This window comes from Odontesthes bonariensis, chromosome 4 (genome assembly GCF_027942865.1).
Source record: "Odontesthes bonariensis isolate fOdoBon6 chromosome 4, fOdoBon6.hap1, whole genome shotgun sequence".
In the NCBI taxonomy this organism is placed as follows: domain Eukaryota; kingdom Metazoa; phylum Chordata; class Actinopteri; order Atheriniformes; family Atherinopsidae; genus Odontesthes; species Odontesthes bonariensis.
The window spans coordinates 20,569,577-20,585,212 of record NC_134509.1 but is presented as its reverse complement, the minus strand read 5'-3'; the positions used below and the strand labels follow the sequence as shown (position 1 = coordinate 20,585,212).

General features: G+C 41.6%; 2 protein-coding genes across 2 annotated transcripts in view; one reads left to right on the top strand and one right to left on the bottom strand.

The window, feature by feature from the left end:
• pecam1b (platelet and endothelial cell adhesion molecule 1b) overlaps nucleotides 1–7,332 on the top strand; it is a 29,265-nt gene extending 21,933 nt beyond the window's left edge. The window contains exons 10-14 of the mRNA XM_075463424.1: nucleotides 597–650; nucleotides 2,366–2,452; nucleotides 2,873–2,929; nucleotides 3,793–3,815; nucleotides 7,081–7,332. Of these exons, the coding sequence (XP_075319539.1) occupies nucleotides 597–650; nucleotides 2,366–2,452; nucleotides 2,873–2,929; nucleotides 3,793–3,815; nucleotides 7,081–7,182 (323 nt within the window). The 3' untranslated portion in view covers nucleotides 7,183–7,332. The remainder of the gene's footprint in view (nucleotides 1–596; nucleotides 651–2,365; nucleotides 2,453–2,872; nucleotides 2,930–3,792; nucleotides 3,816–7,080) is intronic.
• Nucleotides 7,333–9,361: 2,029 nt separating this feature from the next.
• The window catches only part of LOC142378662 (integrin alpha-M), a 29,884-nt gene continuing 23,609 nt past the window's right edge, over nucleotides 9,362–15,636 (bottom strand). Inside the window, exons 19-31 of the mRNA XM_075463437.1 lie at nucleotides 14,318–14,388; nucleotides 14,090–14,231; nucleotides 12,998–13,096; nucleotides 12,793–12,872; nucleotides 12,604–12,690; nucleotides 11,662–11,737; nucleotides 11,460–11,567; nucleotides 11,323–11,367; nucleotides 11,104–11,229; nucleotides 10,913–11,026; nucleotides 10,777–10,818; nucleotides 10,569–10,679; nucleotides 9,362–10,153 (exon numbers count right to left, since the gene is read on the bottom strand). Of these exons, the coding sequence (XP_075319552.1) occupies nucleotides 9,923–10,153; nucleotides 10,569–10,679; nucleotides 10,777–10,818; nucleotides 10,913–11,026; nucleotides 11,104–11,229; nucleotides 11,323–11,367; nucleotides 11,460–11,567; nucleotides 11,662–11,737; nucleotides 12,604–12,690; nucleotides 12,793–12,872; nucleotides 12,998–13,096; nucleotides 14,090–14,231; nucleotides 14,318–14,388 (1,332 nt within the window). The 3' untranslated portion in view covers nucleotides 9,362–9,922. The remainder of the gene's footprint in view (nucleotides 10,154–10,568; nucleotides 10,680–10,776; nucleotides 10,819–10,912; nucleotides 11,027–11,103; nucleotides 11,230–11,322; nucleotides 11,368–11,459; nucleotides 11,568–11,661; nucleotides 11,738–12,603; nucleotides 12,691–12,792; nucleotides 12,873–12,997; nucleotides 13,097–14,089; nucleotides 14,232–14,317; nucleotides 14,389–15,636) is intronic.

Genomic DNA, 15,636 nt, shown 5'->3' with positions numbered 1-15,636 from the left:
GGCAGGGATGGCTTCATCTGTGTGAAGGTGCCACTGATGCAGAGGTGGATGTTGGAGTTCTGGAGAGGCAGATGCTGCCATCAAGGTGACGTCTTTTCCCGGGAGGTCCGTGGTTATTTCAGCAGGACAATGCCAGACCTCATTCTGCAGGACTTCCAGCAACATCTGTCTCCTACTGAAAACTCAAATTCAGATTCCTCTGAAAAACTGCAACAATCAGCATCCTCAGTTCCCAAAGCGTTAAGAAGAGTCTTTAAAGGGAAGCTGATGGAGCATGATGGGAAACATGACTCAGGAACAGCTTTTACTGAGTGTGCTGCTGCATCAGATTCAACATTTTCTTTCTATTTTCTAAATAAAGTTGAATTGGTCAGTGTACTTGTGCCTGATAAAATAAATAAAAGATTAAATTACAAGATTAAAGTTTTTTTCTCTCTTTAGAAAACTTACCAACTTTTCTGGAAATGTAGTGTGCGTATGATTTTACTGTCAGTCTCTCATCGAGGTGTGTCTCTTTATTCTAACCATGATTTTACGCATTTAGTTTAGTTGGCAGCAGCTTTATGAGCTGATGTGTTTCTTTCTGTGTTTTGCAGTGAGGGTGGACGGAACATCAGTGAGTGTGTGGAGTGAACGAAAACCTGAATCAGGTGAGCCACACTTATATATACACTCACAAGCCACTTTATTAGGTAGGAACACCTGTTTAAGTACCTGTTAACACAAATATCTAATCAGCCAATCGCATCAGCCGAGCATCAGAATGGGGAAGAACAGGGGATTTAAATTACTTTGAACGTGGCCTGGTTGTTGGTGCCAGACGGGCAGAAAACCATCTCTGAACGCACAGCAGGTGGAACCTTGAAGAAGATGGGCAGCAGCAGCAGGAGACCACAGAAGATTGGAAAAACGTTGCCTGGTCTGACGAGTCTCGAGTTCAGTCGCATTCGAATTAGTGACGGAACAGAAAAATTAAATTTCTGCTAATGGATAAATTAAATTTCCGGTAGTGCAGTTTCCGGGTTAATTTGTTTTAATTTTGACAACCCAAAGTGCCCAAAGTGCTCTCAAAATTAAAGCAAGGTAACTGAAATTTACCCTTTTCACGCAAAATTTGCTTTTTACACAAGATTAACGTGCGCACGTTCCATATATATATATATATATATATATATATATGTCAAATTTAACGCGTTAACGGATATATATCAATAAATATGTGTGTGTGTATATATATATTGATATATCCTCTAGTAACTACATAAAGTCTGGAAAAACAGTTTTTATTGTTCACTTAAACCCAAATGATCTCTTCTTTTTTAAACTAAATCAAAATATTGATAACCTTTTAAAAAAAAAAACCTTTGATATAATTTTCAATCTTTTTCAAACTGGATGTTCAACACTCTCTCACTGAGGTTTGTTTATTCTAAACAGCTGTCAGCAGCTTAGGTTTGCAGCCATCTTCTGCCCTTCCTACTCTTTTTACCCTGTTTTCTAGATTTAAAAACAAAACCCAACACTTGTGCCTTTCTTTCCCTCTGCCTGTCTGTTCCCATTTTTGTCTCCTCATATAGAAAGTTCATCAATTTCCCAGGATTAGAATAAGAACATTTTAAAAATGTTGGCTGGGAGTTGATTTCCAGACCTCACACTTCTCATAGCTGAACAGCCACAGAGTTGTTCATCGCACTATCATGCTGCTGATCTTAAGTGATCCTTCCTGTGAAGTAGCTCATGCTGTTATTTCTGACATTTTTTACATGATGTATTGAATTCCTTCCCCTGAACCCATCTGGTGAAGAATGTTTGGCTCAAATGTGTCTCGCATATGATGGCGTTGACTCAGAGTGGGTGCAACTTCCTAAACTTCGACACGTTTTCATGATGAATCCCCCCTAAAATTAATCTCTCATACATGTCCTAACCCAAGTTAAAGCCAACTTTGTGGAAAAGAACACTCATCAGCACTGTAAAAGAGACAAAAATGCCCAAAAGTAGCCAAGATCAGGCCCAGAAGTGTGTGCTCTCTGAGCAGCATCTTGTTAGCAGTGCATGGCCTCTATAGCACCATACTGAAACATGAAAATGTGTTGAACTGATGTCTTATAATTCCTTTTTTTCTATCTATATGTATGTATTACTTTGTGTTCAGTGTACTCCTGAGCTCCTGCCTGTCTTAGAAAATATCTTAAATCTCAATCTACTTTTATTTCCTGCTGAAATAAAGGAAAAGCTCTGTTGGAACACAGTCTGAAACAGGCTGAAAGCTCTGTAAAAGACCAGCAAGCAGCAGCATCTTCAGTCAGATAATTTGAGGTAAAGCGCAGTGTTCAGTGTGTTAAACACAGCTCTGTTGTTGCAGACAACGATGAGGAGAGCACAGTGTCCAACGAGCCCGATGTGGAGTACACGGAGGTGGTGCATCCCCGCTCAGCAGATCCTGCCAGAGGTTAGACTTTCTGTTACTTTTCCAACATTTTGCCTTTTAACCATTCTGCTCATTATCCAAACCTCCTCATTCAAAATATTTTGCACTGCCTCACCCACATTCCTTTCAATTTGATAAGACAGGCCAGCACTTCCTGGGAGGGGCATAATTACCCTTAATTAATATATCTGCAGGTTGATGTAACTGTAGGAATAACTGCTGGGATTTCCAGCACCGTTGCAGACCTTATAAACAGGAAGGGTTGAGCTAATTAGCAGGCTGGTTGTGATACTGGCTCCTTCGTCCCATCGGGCCAAAGATGGCAGTTAGTGTGAAAAAAACCTGCTTATTTTTAGGAATCTGTTGATGATATATCAGACAGTATCTACTGAAGTTTGTCTTTTGATGTTCAGCGTGTTTGTTTGACTTTTGAACCAACAGCTCCTCTGAAAAAAGGCACGGACACCGTTTACAGCGAGCTCCAAAACGTTCCACACGGTGAGTCCAACATCTTTAAAACATCTTCAAAGCTGCACTCGATGATATTCTAACTGCTGAAGTGATCTATAGCGAATTCACTCAGTTCTGTGGGGAGTTTGTGCATCTTTCAGCTAACTGTTCTGGTTTTACTGCTGTCATCGGGAAGCCGCAACAACAAACTAATCTCAGTGAAAATGCACCAATTGCAAAGTTATCAAATGTCAAAACAGAGGAAACTTTAACAGCTAGAGACAGATATTTTCCTGATAAATTTGTGGAAATGAAACGGTTCAATCCTGGACTGACAGGTTTGAAATAGAACTCATAATAGACGTTGATGCTGCTTAAAACCTACCGAATGTATAGATAATAAAGTGTGAGCTGCCATTTAATCTTCATAGTCATATCAAATTGATTGATTCATATCAGATGAAAATGTAAGTCATTCTGATGGTGTTGGAGCCATGTTGAATCTGACTGAATATAATTTCCCGGACATAAACTCGTAGTGCCAACTTACAACCGTGACCATTTCCCGTGGCCTCTGTCCGGAACTTCCTGTTATTACAACAGCAGCCTGACCCTGAACGTCTTTATCAAGCAGTCCATCAGAGTCCTAATGTTTCCTGTAACATCGCTGGCAAAATAAATAGGAGTTGTTGAGAGAAGTGTCTGAAAGAATGAAGGCTCGTTGTAAATGTTGATTCAGATGACAGAGACAGGATTTAGCGGGTGAAACAAAGGCCTCTGCAGAGGAGGATGCACGTGTGTGTCAGCATGGGCATCATCACAAATGCCAAGTGACTAATGAGATCAGTCGGTGAGCAGGCAGGTGCACATCCTGCCTGTGCACGTTTAACTGGTGATGCTTTTTCCTGCAGGTGCTGTCGACCATCATGACTATGTGAGTAATTATCTGCATGCAAACCTCTTGCATCTTCACCTGTTTCACTGCCTTCAACATCAGAACTGTTCATGCTACATATATCATATCCTGCAGGGCTCTCAAGTTTTCAAGTTTGCTTGGAGTGAGATTCAGGCGGGGCAGGGGCCGGGTGCGCAGGGGGGTGGTTTCTTTCTTTTTTCTTTTTTTTTTGGGGGGGGGGGGGCTGATCCCTTGCAGTATTCCATCGCCATAAACTAGCTAAAGAACAATTGTTTTATTTATACCAAAATCACAAATCTTCACTTTTACACTAAATTCTGCTATATTTTAAAATAAATAGTTTTAGGTATGCAAAGTCTTAACAAACAAAAATTTTTTATGAGTGTTGTAAGTGTTTGTGGCAGATTTTGATGCTTGATGACTGATATTGGGGGCTCCCATTTAAAGCACTGTGGCTCAATGTCAGCCATTTTCACAGTCATGATGGATGACAGAGTTCCATTCAGAAACAAAGTGTTCCTGGTCTTGGTTTTATTGAGCCCCACCATGGAAAAAACCCTCTCTGCATCAGCATTTCAGTGTGGCAGAACTAATACCAGTTTGGCAATTGTAGATAGCCTTATTGGGAACCTGCTCATACCAGTCACCTTTGAAAAAAATTAACCACGAAAGCCTAATTGCACTCCTACATATTTTTCATTTTTCATTAAGTTGCTCATGTCAAAGGGTGTGTGCTGAATATTTAGGTCTACTACTCCAACGAACACTTTAATCGGCAGGTATTGGTCTTTTACAAGGAGTAGGAAAACTATAGTAACTAATAAAAGATTCAAATAAATGAAGATATGACCTGCTGAAGATCCTGACGGTTCTCTTCCACCTCCAGCTCGTCTACAACTTCTGCACGCATTCAGAGCATAAAGGTTATGTCCGCTGTGCATTCATGGGACGCGTGCTTGCAGCTTAAAGCTATTTCAGACCTCACCCAGCAACAAGAAATTCTGTTTTGTGATTGCCTGAGAAATTCTATTTTGTGATTTTCCGATGGGTTGCTAAATCAAGACAGCTTCTGAGCTGTATGAGCGCACCTGCCATTGACTCATTTATAGTATCGGCCATTATAATTTCTGTGCGACGAAGTTGATCATTTCTCAGCGTGAGAAATGGCATGTGTGGCGTGTGAGCGTGTGAACTTGTTGAAATGCGTGTGTCTCACGCTCATTGCGTGAGACTTGAGAGCCCTGTATCCTGAACACATATAAAACATTTATTTAGAAGAAAATACCTACATGTTTCCCTTTACGTTCCTAAAAAAAAAGATATGAAAGAATATGAAGTAAAAATTAAACATTTAAAGGGTCTCTGGACACTTTTTGATCAAATGTACCCGATGTAGCCCCAGGGACTAAATAACTGCTTCAGACAACAGTTGCTCGTGTTTTCAGTGGGAGCTAAGATGCTAATTTGATCTGCTCGCTAAATACAATTCAAGGTTGCAGCCTGTCCCAGCTGTGAGATCCTGCAGTCTTATAACAGAAACGTACCTATAAAATAAAATTTAAAAACACTTGACTTAAAGCGGACAGCACAAACAAGGACGTCAGATTTGCTAAAATCAGGGTGAGCAGAGTTCAAGGTGAGAACAGTTTCAGTTTACAATTGTAAGAAAATCACAAAAACAGAGCTTTCTGTAAGGGATGGAGAAAGTTCTTTAGCCAGAGAGGATCAGGCTGTACTGTCGTCTCATTGGTCGAACTCTTGGAGGTTTGCAGAGATGACGGTGACTCATGAACATGCACGATGACAGTCGGGAAGCTAAAGATCCTGTTCTGCATTAGTTTGGTAAATCTGCTCAGTACCTGCTTGTGTTTCTGAGCACATCCAGTTGTCTTGTGTGTAACTTTATTAACACAGAGCACTCAGTGGGGTTACATGGCACTGAAAGGATCGGATTATTGGCTAAATTACAATAAGACTCAGTCATTAAGTTCATGTATACACCTTAATCTGACAAGAAATTGGATCGGATCGGATTAAGACCCCGAGATAACTCGGTTGAAAGTCAAACTAAACCTGCTTGTAGACGGTGAAGCACGTGGTGAATTGGACTTTGCGTTCTGCGCATGCTCCAGATTTTTTCCCGGGGTCGTGAACCGGAAGTCAAAGGAGACGATATTACTGTTGTCGCCGTGGGAAAGAAACAAACAACATGATGGAGAATGCTCCGTTGTGCATCTCGTTTGTGCAACAAGCAGCTCATCACAAACTAAATGTAGAGGGACGTAGCTTCATCTTGCTCTTCGTTCTCCATCTTTCTCCAATGCCTGAGTTTGTTGTTGTTGTTGGTGGTGAAGAGGTCAACAGGAAGTGGCTCTATTAGCAATAGTTGAAATGGGTACAGCGCCACCTATCATACCGGGGTATGACATGCTTTGTGCCAATGATTCCATTCATTCACCGCCATATATCCAAGGATAATTACCCTTGCTCAAATAAGGAGCAACTCAGTCTTATTGTAATTTAGCCAATAATCCGATCCTTTCAGTGCCATGTATCCCCACTTTGTGTAACCATGATGTTTGCACTAAAATCTGTTCATATATGTCTAATGCCAACACAACACAAGCATTTGAAACAGTTTCACTCGCTGCTATATCATGATTTAAATCTAATTAAATCATCATTATTCCTCAGAAAACATTTCTCTGATAATATCGCTACACTTTTCACAGTCAAATGAACCAACGTAACCAAACGTTATGTTAAACGGCACATCCGGAACAGGCTTACATTTTTCTTCCATTGAGTCAAACAGTGATCTCAGCTTTGTAACTGGTGTATTTCATGTCACTCCTCGTGTCCCAACCCCACACTCGAGGGGAAACCGCCGTCAGATTTTCCAGACGTGAACAAAGGCCTTTGGGCTGGGGCTTCCTCTGCCTATCGGCCGCTCCGATCAGCGCAGCGGTCCAGTCAAATGACCTCCAAGCCCATCTCAGCCAGCCCGCTGTCTCCCTGTGAGCCTCGATCACAGCCTGGTGACGGCACTGCGTGTCCATACATGGAGCTCAAGCCAGCTAGACTGAGGAATTTGAAGTGATAAACTGAGGATGTTGTGACATCATGGTCTGAAAGTGGTGGATTATTTCATCAGTGTGTCTTCCTGATAACAGATCTTCTGGTTTGGTTTGACAGCTCGTCGGGAAGCTAGTGTATATAACAACATTTGTGTTTTATTTGGCGGATTCATTTGTTTAACCGTTTGTGCTTTGTGTGTCTGCAGGGTTCAGTAGAGTATGCTGATCAGAACGGGGACCAGCCTGAAACAGGCCAGTACCATCCAGAGTCCAACAACTACCCGGACCTGCCGGTGCCGGTGGATTAACGAAGAGCTCCGTGTCCTCTCGTGTCGTCGCCGTGTTTTCTTCATTCTTTTTATATCTTTTCCTCTTGCATTAGTTCTTTATTAGGCAAAAACTCTGTGCAGAATTGCTGTAAATATCGTTCACCTTAATAAAAGCCTGTCTGGACTGTGTTTGGCGGTGGAAGTCTACGGAGCTTAAACCCTCTGGGACACTTGGTTTTCAACTAAAAATTATTATTATAGTGTTTGCTGTGTACAGTTGTTCTCAACTGGTCAGTCTGTGGGCACTGTGCCTGCATGGCCTGAACTCAGAAGTTGTCTACAGTTGATTTTGGAACATGAAATGAAGGGAGAACGTTTTAAATGCCAGGGAAATTAGTCTTTTATATTATCAGCTTACTATATTTCATACAAAGCACCATGGCCATGGATCTGAATCTGAATCTGGATCAAACAGAAGCTAATTACCTCCATGTTAGGCCACCCTCCTCATTATATCCATAACTTGGGATGTAATCCCTCTGAGAGTAGAGACACATTAACATTTAATAAAAGTGATCCTTCCCCAATTTTTAATGAGCTTCTCCTTTGCTCATGGTCCAAGTTTCATTCAGCTTGGATTTATTTGTAATGATCATATTTTTTCACCTCGGACAAACGGCACCAACCACACAACCTCACTGTCGGTAAAACGGCTTCTTATGTTTGCTGAAGCTGCTGCTAAATGAGAGAGTATGTGAAAAAAAATCTGATCCCTCTGGCTCCATCTAGTGCTTCTGATATGATACTGTAACAGACTGGGTGACGTGTCTTTGCCAGTGTTCACCACTAGAGGGCGGCACTGCCCCAGTGACACCGCGCAGCAACTCTTCACTTTTGTATATAGGAGTTGTATTTTCACTATGTTAGAATTAGACATTTATTCTCAAAGATAAGGAAAATAACGCAGAAATATTAAGAAATCATGTGGTCCCAACCGGGTCTTAATTTTAGGGTTTACACTGTGTCATTAGATATTGAACAAAAACTTAGAGAAAATACAGAAGCAGTGTGTGAAAAGCTAAGTGAACCCCTGATCCAGCAGCTTGTAGCAGCAGCTTCAGCAGCAGTGAGCTGAAGTAATGGTTTCCTGTGTGATGTTATCAGTCTCTCTCATGGTTGTGGAGGAATCTTGGCCCACTCTTCTTTCCAGCGCTGCTTCAGCTCATTGAGGTTTGCAGCATTGGTTTCTGCACAGCTCTCTGAAGGTCCCACCACAGCATCTCAGTCAGGCTGAGGTCTGGACTTTGACTGGACCATTGCAACACCTTGATTCTTTTCTTCTTCACACATTCTGTTGTAGATCTGCTGCTGTGTTTGGGATCTTTGTCCTGTTGATGAGCCAGTTTCAGCCCAGCTTTAGCTGTCGGACAGACGGCCTCACATCTGACTCTAGAACACTTTGGTATCCAGAGGAGTTCATGGTGGACTCAATGACTGCAAGGTGCCCAGGTCCTGTGGCTGCAGAACAAGCCCAGATCATCAGCCCTCCACCACCGTGCTTGACAGCTGGTATGAGGTTTTTGTGCTGATATGCTGTGTTTGGTTTCCTCCAAACGTGCTGCTGTGCATTATGAGCAAACATCTCCACTTTGGTCTGGTCTGTCCAAAGGACATTGTTCCAGAAGTCTTGTGGTTTGTTCAGATGCAGCTTTGCAAACCTAAGCTGTGCTGCCATGTTCTTTTTAGAGAGAAGAGGCTTTCTCCTGCAGCCCTTCCAAACAAGCCATACTTGTTCAGTCTTTTTCTAACTGTGCTGTCATGAACTTTAACCTTTAACATGCTAACTGAGGCCTGTAGAGTCTGAGATGTAGCTCTTGGGTTTTTGACCTTGGGGTGACCTTGCTGGGACGTCCACTCCTGGGAAGATTGACAGCTGTCCTGAATGTTTTCCACTTGTGAATAATCTTTCTCTCTGTAGAATGATGGACTCCAAATAGTTTGGAAATGGCCTTATAACCCTTCCCAGATTGATGGGCAGCAACAACTGCTTCTCTAAGATCACTGCTGATGTCTTTCCTCCTTGGCATCGTGTTAACACACACCTGAATGCTCCAAAACTCCTGCTTTTATAGAGGTGCTCATGTAGCCGGAGTGACTCTGGCTAAAAGTGTTCCTCTGCATTGTGTTGAAGTTAAAGGAAACGAGGACAACCTCTGCATGCCATCAGAAGGAGGGGGCTTTATTCTGTATGTAAACAAATATATTAAAAATACAGCCACTTCGCCGCCTCTCACACACCTCCTGACTAGATTTCATTCAACAAATCAATCAGACAAATCATATTCATCACTCTGATCACGATACAAAATCATGCTTTGTTATCTCCCCAACCATTAGAGGCAATTTTATACATTTTTCAGAAACAGCTGTATGAACATACACAATATGAATAATATATCAAGACAAATAATACAAAGCTAAACATTACAATTAAACAAAATAAAAGGGAACTAACATACCTGTATGTAAACAAATATATTAAAAATACAGCCACTTCGCTGCCTCTCACACACACCTTCAAAAGAGATGGGAAGACGCACAGACATCAAGGGTTTTGAGAGCTCAAATCTAACGGACAAACTGCAAAGTGCCATAAACAAATATATTATACATACACACACTTATATACAGCTCGCTGACAAAAGAACAAACACTCGTGACCTGCGTCTGTTGATGGAACATTGTTGGCTCGTGTCACACTGAAGTTAAGGTTATAAATTCAGACCTCTTCACCATTAAGCAGGATATTTTTCTCTGGAGCTTGATCAGGTTTGTCTGTTTCTGACTGAGCGAGGAGACCGTTGGTGGGATCAGGTTTGTCTGTTTCTGACTGAGCGAGGAGACCGTTGGTGGGATCCGGGCTGCACTCAGAAGAGGTTTCATCTTGAAGGGAGGCTTGATTCTCCTGTTCATCATAATACTCAAATTTCCTCCTCTTGAAGCAGCCCAACTTGTGACAGACATGAGAAAAATCATTAGACTTAACAACCAAAACGACCATTTCAATGTCTTACAGTCATTCAGTAAGAGACTCTGAGGTCACAACTCTGTAGGGCTGAGCAATTTTATAGATACTGTTTGTCTGGCGGTGTTGTCCTTCCGGGTCAAAGGACGGACCACCAGTCCAATCAGCGACGATTCATGTCAAATCACACTGTCCCTTTTCTTTCAGAAAATTATATAAGTGTATCGTAGAGTGTCGAATCGTATCAAATTGTTGGCTGAATACCGTGTATCGTATCGTAGCATATCGTAGCGTATCGTATCGGGAGATTAGTGTATCGCTACAGCCCTACAGCTCTGGATGTGAAGATGAAGTAAATTTTCAACTTTTATTGTATGTGTTTAATTTCAGGAAATCTCACCTTGAACAAGATGAATGTGATTATGATCAGGAGCAAGAATCCCAATCCAGCTCCAGTTAAAATGATCAGCAGCTGATCTGGGAGGATTATTAACTCCATCTGAGCTTCAGTCTGTTACCAGAGAAAAACACAAGTTGTTTAAATTGTGCATAAACCTTTGGATGATCTTCTCTATCTTCCAGTTAGTAAAAAAAAAAACTGCACATACCGATTTCTTTGTGGGATTGTTGTCTTTGGACACCTCAGTTTTCTAGGCATAATTAATGAGATAAATCAGATACACTGACAAAGCTTCAAAAGTTATACCTTTGAAATGCACTTTTTGTGGTCAAACTACAACATACCTCTTGGTTATGAGAAGTCAGCACATATCGATCTTTGACATAGTCAACTTGTATAGAGCTCTTGAATTTAACCACTGAACTCTCCCCAGTATATCGTTTAAGAAAGGCAATATTCTGTAAAGTAAGAGCAAGCCAGTTAAAAAGATTTAATGTTTTTGATGTGTTCTGCCTGCAGGTGCGACTGAACGTACCTTTGCCTGCTGTTTGAGGTCTCTAAACTGTACGGATCCAACCAAACTAAACTCAATAGCTGAATATTTCTTCAGATTGAAACTGTCACACTTCATGGCTGTGCAGCTATGTTCTGGAGAACAGTGCTGCAACAAAGAAACAGTTCGCGTTACCAAGGTATTCGTAAGTTAATCACGTGTTCAGGAAGAATATTTTTAGCTTTAATCTGATGTACTCACCTCAGGGTTCACATCAGAAATAACTGAGCATGACTCCGTTTCGTTCTTAAAAAGAAAGAGATGTGCAAGCATTCAGAGATTGTAGTTTGACACCGTGTCAGATTATGTAAAAATCATCGTGGCTCTCGTTAAATTACCGGCTGGACAAGAACTTGATAGTTGGTCATTTCAAAGTTATGTTCCAGTTTAGTTGGGAAGAAAAGGGTCACGTTGACAAGAAAATCCTTAAAACCAGTGTTGTCTATCTGTAAGCGATGAGAGACGGCACATTCATCATAAATCAATCAATTCAATTTCTGCATCCAGGTGACAAGGTGGCAAAATATACAAGTGACTCACTCTGTAAATAGAAACCATGTTTTTGGGTGCAGCATCCTCTGTTGTGAAGTTCAGATAAGTGACAGTTTCGTCTTTCCTGGAAAGAATAGATAAGGATCACACAATGTAGGAAGTGGTAGGGTTGTACAGCTAAACTAAAAGCTTGAATAAGGGCGAGTGGACCTGGACTGAACTAAGAACTGAAGAAGCCTTTCACATTGTTAAGAATTTAGCAATTCTGGTTCCATTATCGATATCGCTTATCGATTTGGTTCCTTATCGATTCTCTTATCGATTCTCTTATCGATTCTCTTATCGATTCTCATCCAGTTATATAGCACAAATGGTTTTGGTTGCAGTAACACTTTAAATTCAAGTATTCACCAACATTTTATCTATTTTCGCCTCTGTCATTTTACTTTTCCCTGCCTCGATCAAAGGGGGAGCTACAGGTGTAGGGTGGTCAAATGTTTCAGCGTGTTGGAGGTATTTCCCCCCTTTGATGTGATCACAGCTCTGCACGTGTTGCAACTGGCCCCAGTATTGTCCTTTTTGGTGAAATATCACCAAACTTTGGAGTGTTTCTGCCTCGACGCCATTTTGGAAACATTCTGAACCAAAATATGAAGCGTGCACGTGACGTCTTAGGGCAAATGCGTCAGACGTTAGCAGAACGGGGTCGTTAGGCAGGCGGATTAATGATTCCACGGAATTGAACTACTCCTCGATTCCCATCTCTACTTTCAGATGAGAGGTGAAACATCTTGAAGAACCAAGAAAAGGAAGTCTAGCTGCCCTTTGTCAAGCTCTTAGGATTTCCATGGCCGAGATGACTGAGAATCTATACTGACATATGGGTTCTAACACTAATTATTGGTTTAAATAAAACTGAACAACTAATATTGTAATCGAACAGCTGATGTAGATTACAAAGAACTTTTAATAATGAATATTACCACTTACACTGTTAATGCCATTCCGATTTCATATTGTACTGGAATACTTTTGGTCACAGAAACAATCCCACTCGAGCTGGAGTTTGAACTGTCACTGAGGAAACAAGAGACAGCTTTTGTGATGATCAGATAATACACACGGGACAAATGTTTGGCTGTATTCTATGTTAGCTTGTTTAAGATGCCTCTTATGTACCTTTTTGCAGCAATGGTCATAGACATCGTGTCATTCCACGCAAAATCTTTCATGACGTGGAAAGAAGCTTTAAATTTTGCCTTCATGGAAGAAGAGACGACTGCGTTAGATTTGATTCAAACTCAAAGAAAATGTCTACAATTCCTCCATTCGTGAACCCTCAGCTCTGTCTGTCAGGAAGGCGTCTGGGTGTGGTATGACTCACAGTAATTTGGCTGCGAAACACCGGAGGGCTGATGTCGCACATAGTCTTGTCGAGTACTCCGTCAAGATCTTTGCAGCTGTGGAGCGTTGGTCTCGAGGCCTGTTGGAAAAGGTTGATAGTTGACTCTGATATGACACATGCAAGATCAAATTACATTTCTCAGCCAAGTGACGAGAATTTGCGTCTCTGCTGTGAAAACTGACAGCTTTCACATCCTGTGTGGGTTTCAAACGGGGAAAAAAAGTCTGTTCCGTTGGCATCGAAAATACAGAAACATAGCAACAAGTATGGGGGAGATACCGTACGTTATCAAACTACAATATAAATGCACCTGAGATCTATTTAAGTTTAGTAACTTTGGTGATTTCAGAAGGGTGACGTCTGATATGTAATATTCACAACATGCACTTTGTTGCTTTTAGCACAATTCCCACAATCCCCATCAGCAAAGCATAAAAAAAAGCTGCCTCTACATGTAGGCAAACTCCACCCATCTGGGAGTATGAACTCAGATTTTAAGAATTTGTTGATTGGTTCACTTGTTTGAGTTTGCACTGCTTCTCATACACCAGTTAAATCAATACACATTCCTCAGAGCTACCCGAGTCTGCTATGGCTGTTATCAGCCAATGTGGGTTTATTGGTGTCGAACAACTAATAGGTGGTATGTTGTTGACTCAACCTGGAAATGACTCTTTAATCCATTCTGTTCTGTAGTCCATACACATCTGATGTGTGGTTATTCTATGTGTGATGTAGTAGTTCAGGAGCAGGACCTTAGAGATGCTGACAGAGGTGGTTAATTTACTCATGAAGTCATTAAGTGTCTAGATCAGCAACATTTATATCACTGCCTGTGCAATACTCTGACAGGATAGATCCAAAAAGTGAAGATCAGAGAGACAAGTTGTGACCAAGTAATCATATAACGTTTTAATTCACCTTAAAGGAGCCTGTTTAAAGTATAAATATTAATAAGTTCTGTATCTTTTCTGTAAAAGATCTGTAAATCGACTTTAATGGGTAAATTTTGGTGTGTTTCTGCAGTATAATAATGCTTTGACATTATAAAGCAGGTTTAAATCATGTCACCTCTGTTAAAATCATCCTCGAAAAGGAGAGGCCCGGAGGATAGTGGATAGTCAGGCTGGTGTTATACGAGTCGTCGCCATGATTAGACAGACTTATAGAAATGTTGAAGTAGTTGTTTTCTTTCACCAACAATGTTGAAGACCTAAAAGAGTTAGAATACCTGTTATGTTCAGTCAGATATACGATTTCAGTAAAAATGCTGCCGCTCTGTTTGTCAGAGATACTTACAGGAAGCTGAAATCCACTTCGAGTTTAGCGATACAGACATCGTTTTCTCTGCACTGTTTGTGAAAGGGAACCTGTAAAAAAAATGAAAGAGTACATCAGTAAGAAGAGCGCTGTTTGCTCTCTCATATTCATGAGTTTTCTGATAAAAACAGAAGCGATTCAGGACGAAGACCCCGCCCAGTCTAATCTGATTGGTTAACTCAACTGGCCTCATCACCCACAGTGTTCTGTGTGCGTTTGGTGCTTAAAGGTAGGGTAGGAGATCCTGGATTTTGAGTCCAGCGAAGCTGCATTTTTGAAAATACACAGGTAAAAAGTCCCAACCCTTTTCTTCACTTTCCCCCCGAAGGCACGCCTCTAGAGTACATGAACGCGCACGAGCACGAAGGTGCACGAGCGCTGTTCTGACAGCAAGCATCGATCATTGCCGTATTTAGTATTTAGTATTTAGTTTATGCTAACTATACTCTTAATAATGCTAGGTGCTAGCCAAGCTGGCTCTAGTTTAGCTTCCTGCCAAGCTTCGTTCACGGAGTAGGGTACGCGCACAGGGGGAAGGAGGGGGAAGGAGGAGCAGATTGCAGTTTGATAGACGGCATCAGTATCCAATCATTGTGAACGGTCCGTTCACAATGATTGGATACTGTTTTTCCTAGATTGTACGTCCTAGAGGCCACTAAAACTTTTCATATTTGTGTAAAAACTTTTAATTAATTGGTTGCAATGGGGGTGTGAAGAGTATTTCAAGCAATATGTAAAAAAATGTTCCAGAAAAAGATCCCCTACCCCGCCTTTAAAGGCGCTAGCATGGTTGCCGCGTCTGTCACGGCGGTGTCGCACCGTGACGTCAAAATGACATTTCAGGCATGGCGCTTCCCTTGAAAAGACGGCGCAGCGCATTGTCGTGCACCAGTCGATTTTTGTAACTTGGCGGCGCCGAGCACAACGAACCGGATGGACCGATGTGAGACCAGGCTCAGTGAGGAGGTGCGTTTGTACAGGCAGCTGTACGAAACTGCAGTGAAACAGCACAGGGAGCACATAAACTCCCCAAACTGATGCACAGAGATTGGCAGAACTTTGGGGAAAGAGGGAGAGTTCTGTAAGAATGTGTGGAAGAAGCTACGGGACAGATACGTGAAGGCAAAGAAGAGGGCAGAGACTCTGTTGATGCCGGGGGCTTCAGACCTTCACCTCTATTAACTGAATTAAAAAATTAAAATGATCCGAAAACTGCAGCAGTATCATTAATTACAGTATTCTTGCTCTTGACAGCGGCATTGTTTTCTTCTCCACTTTCCTGGTTGTAGAGTAGCGGT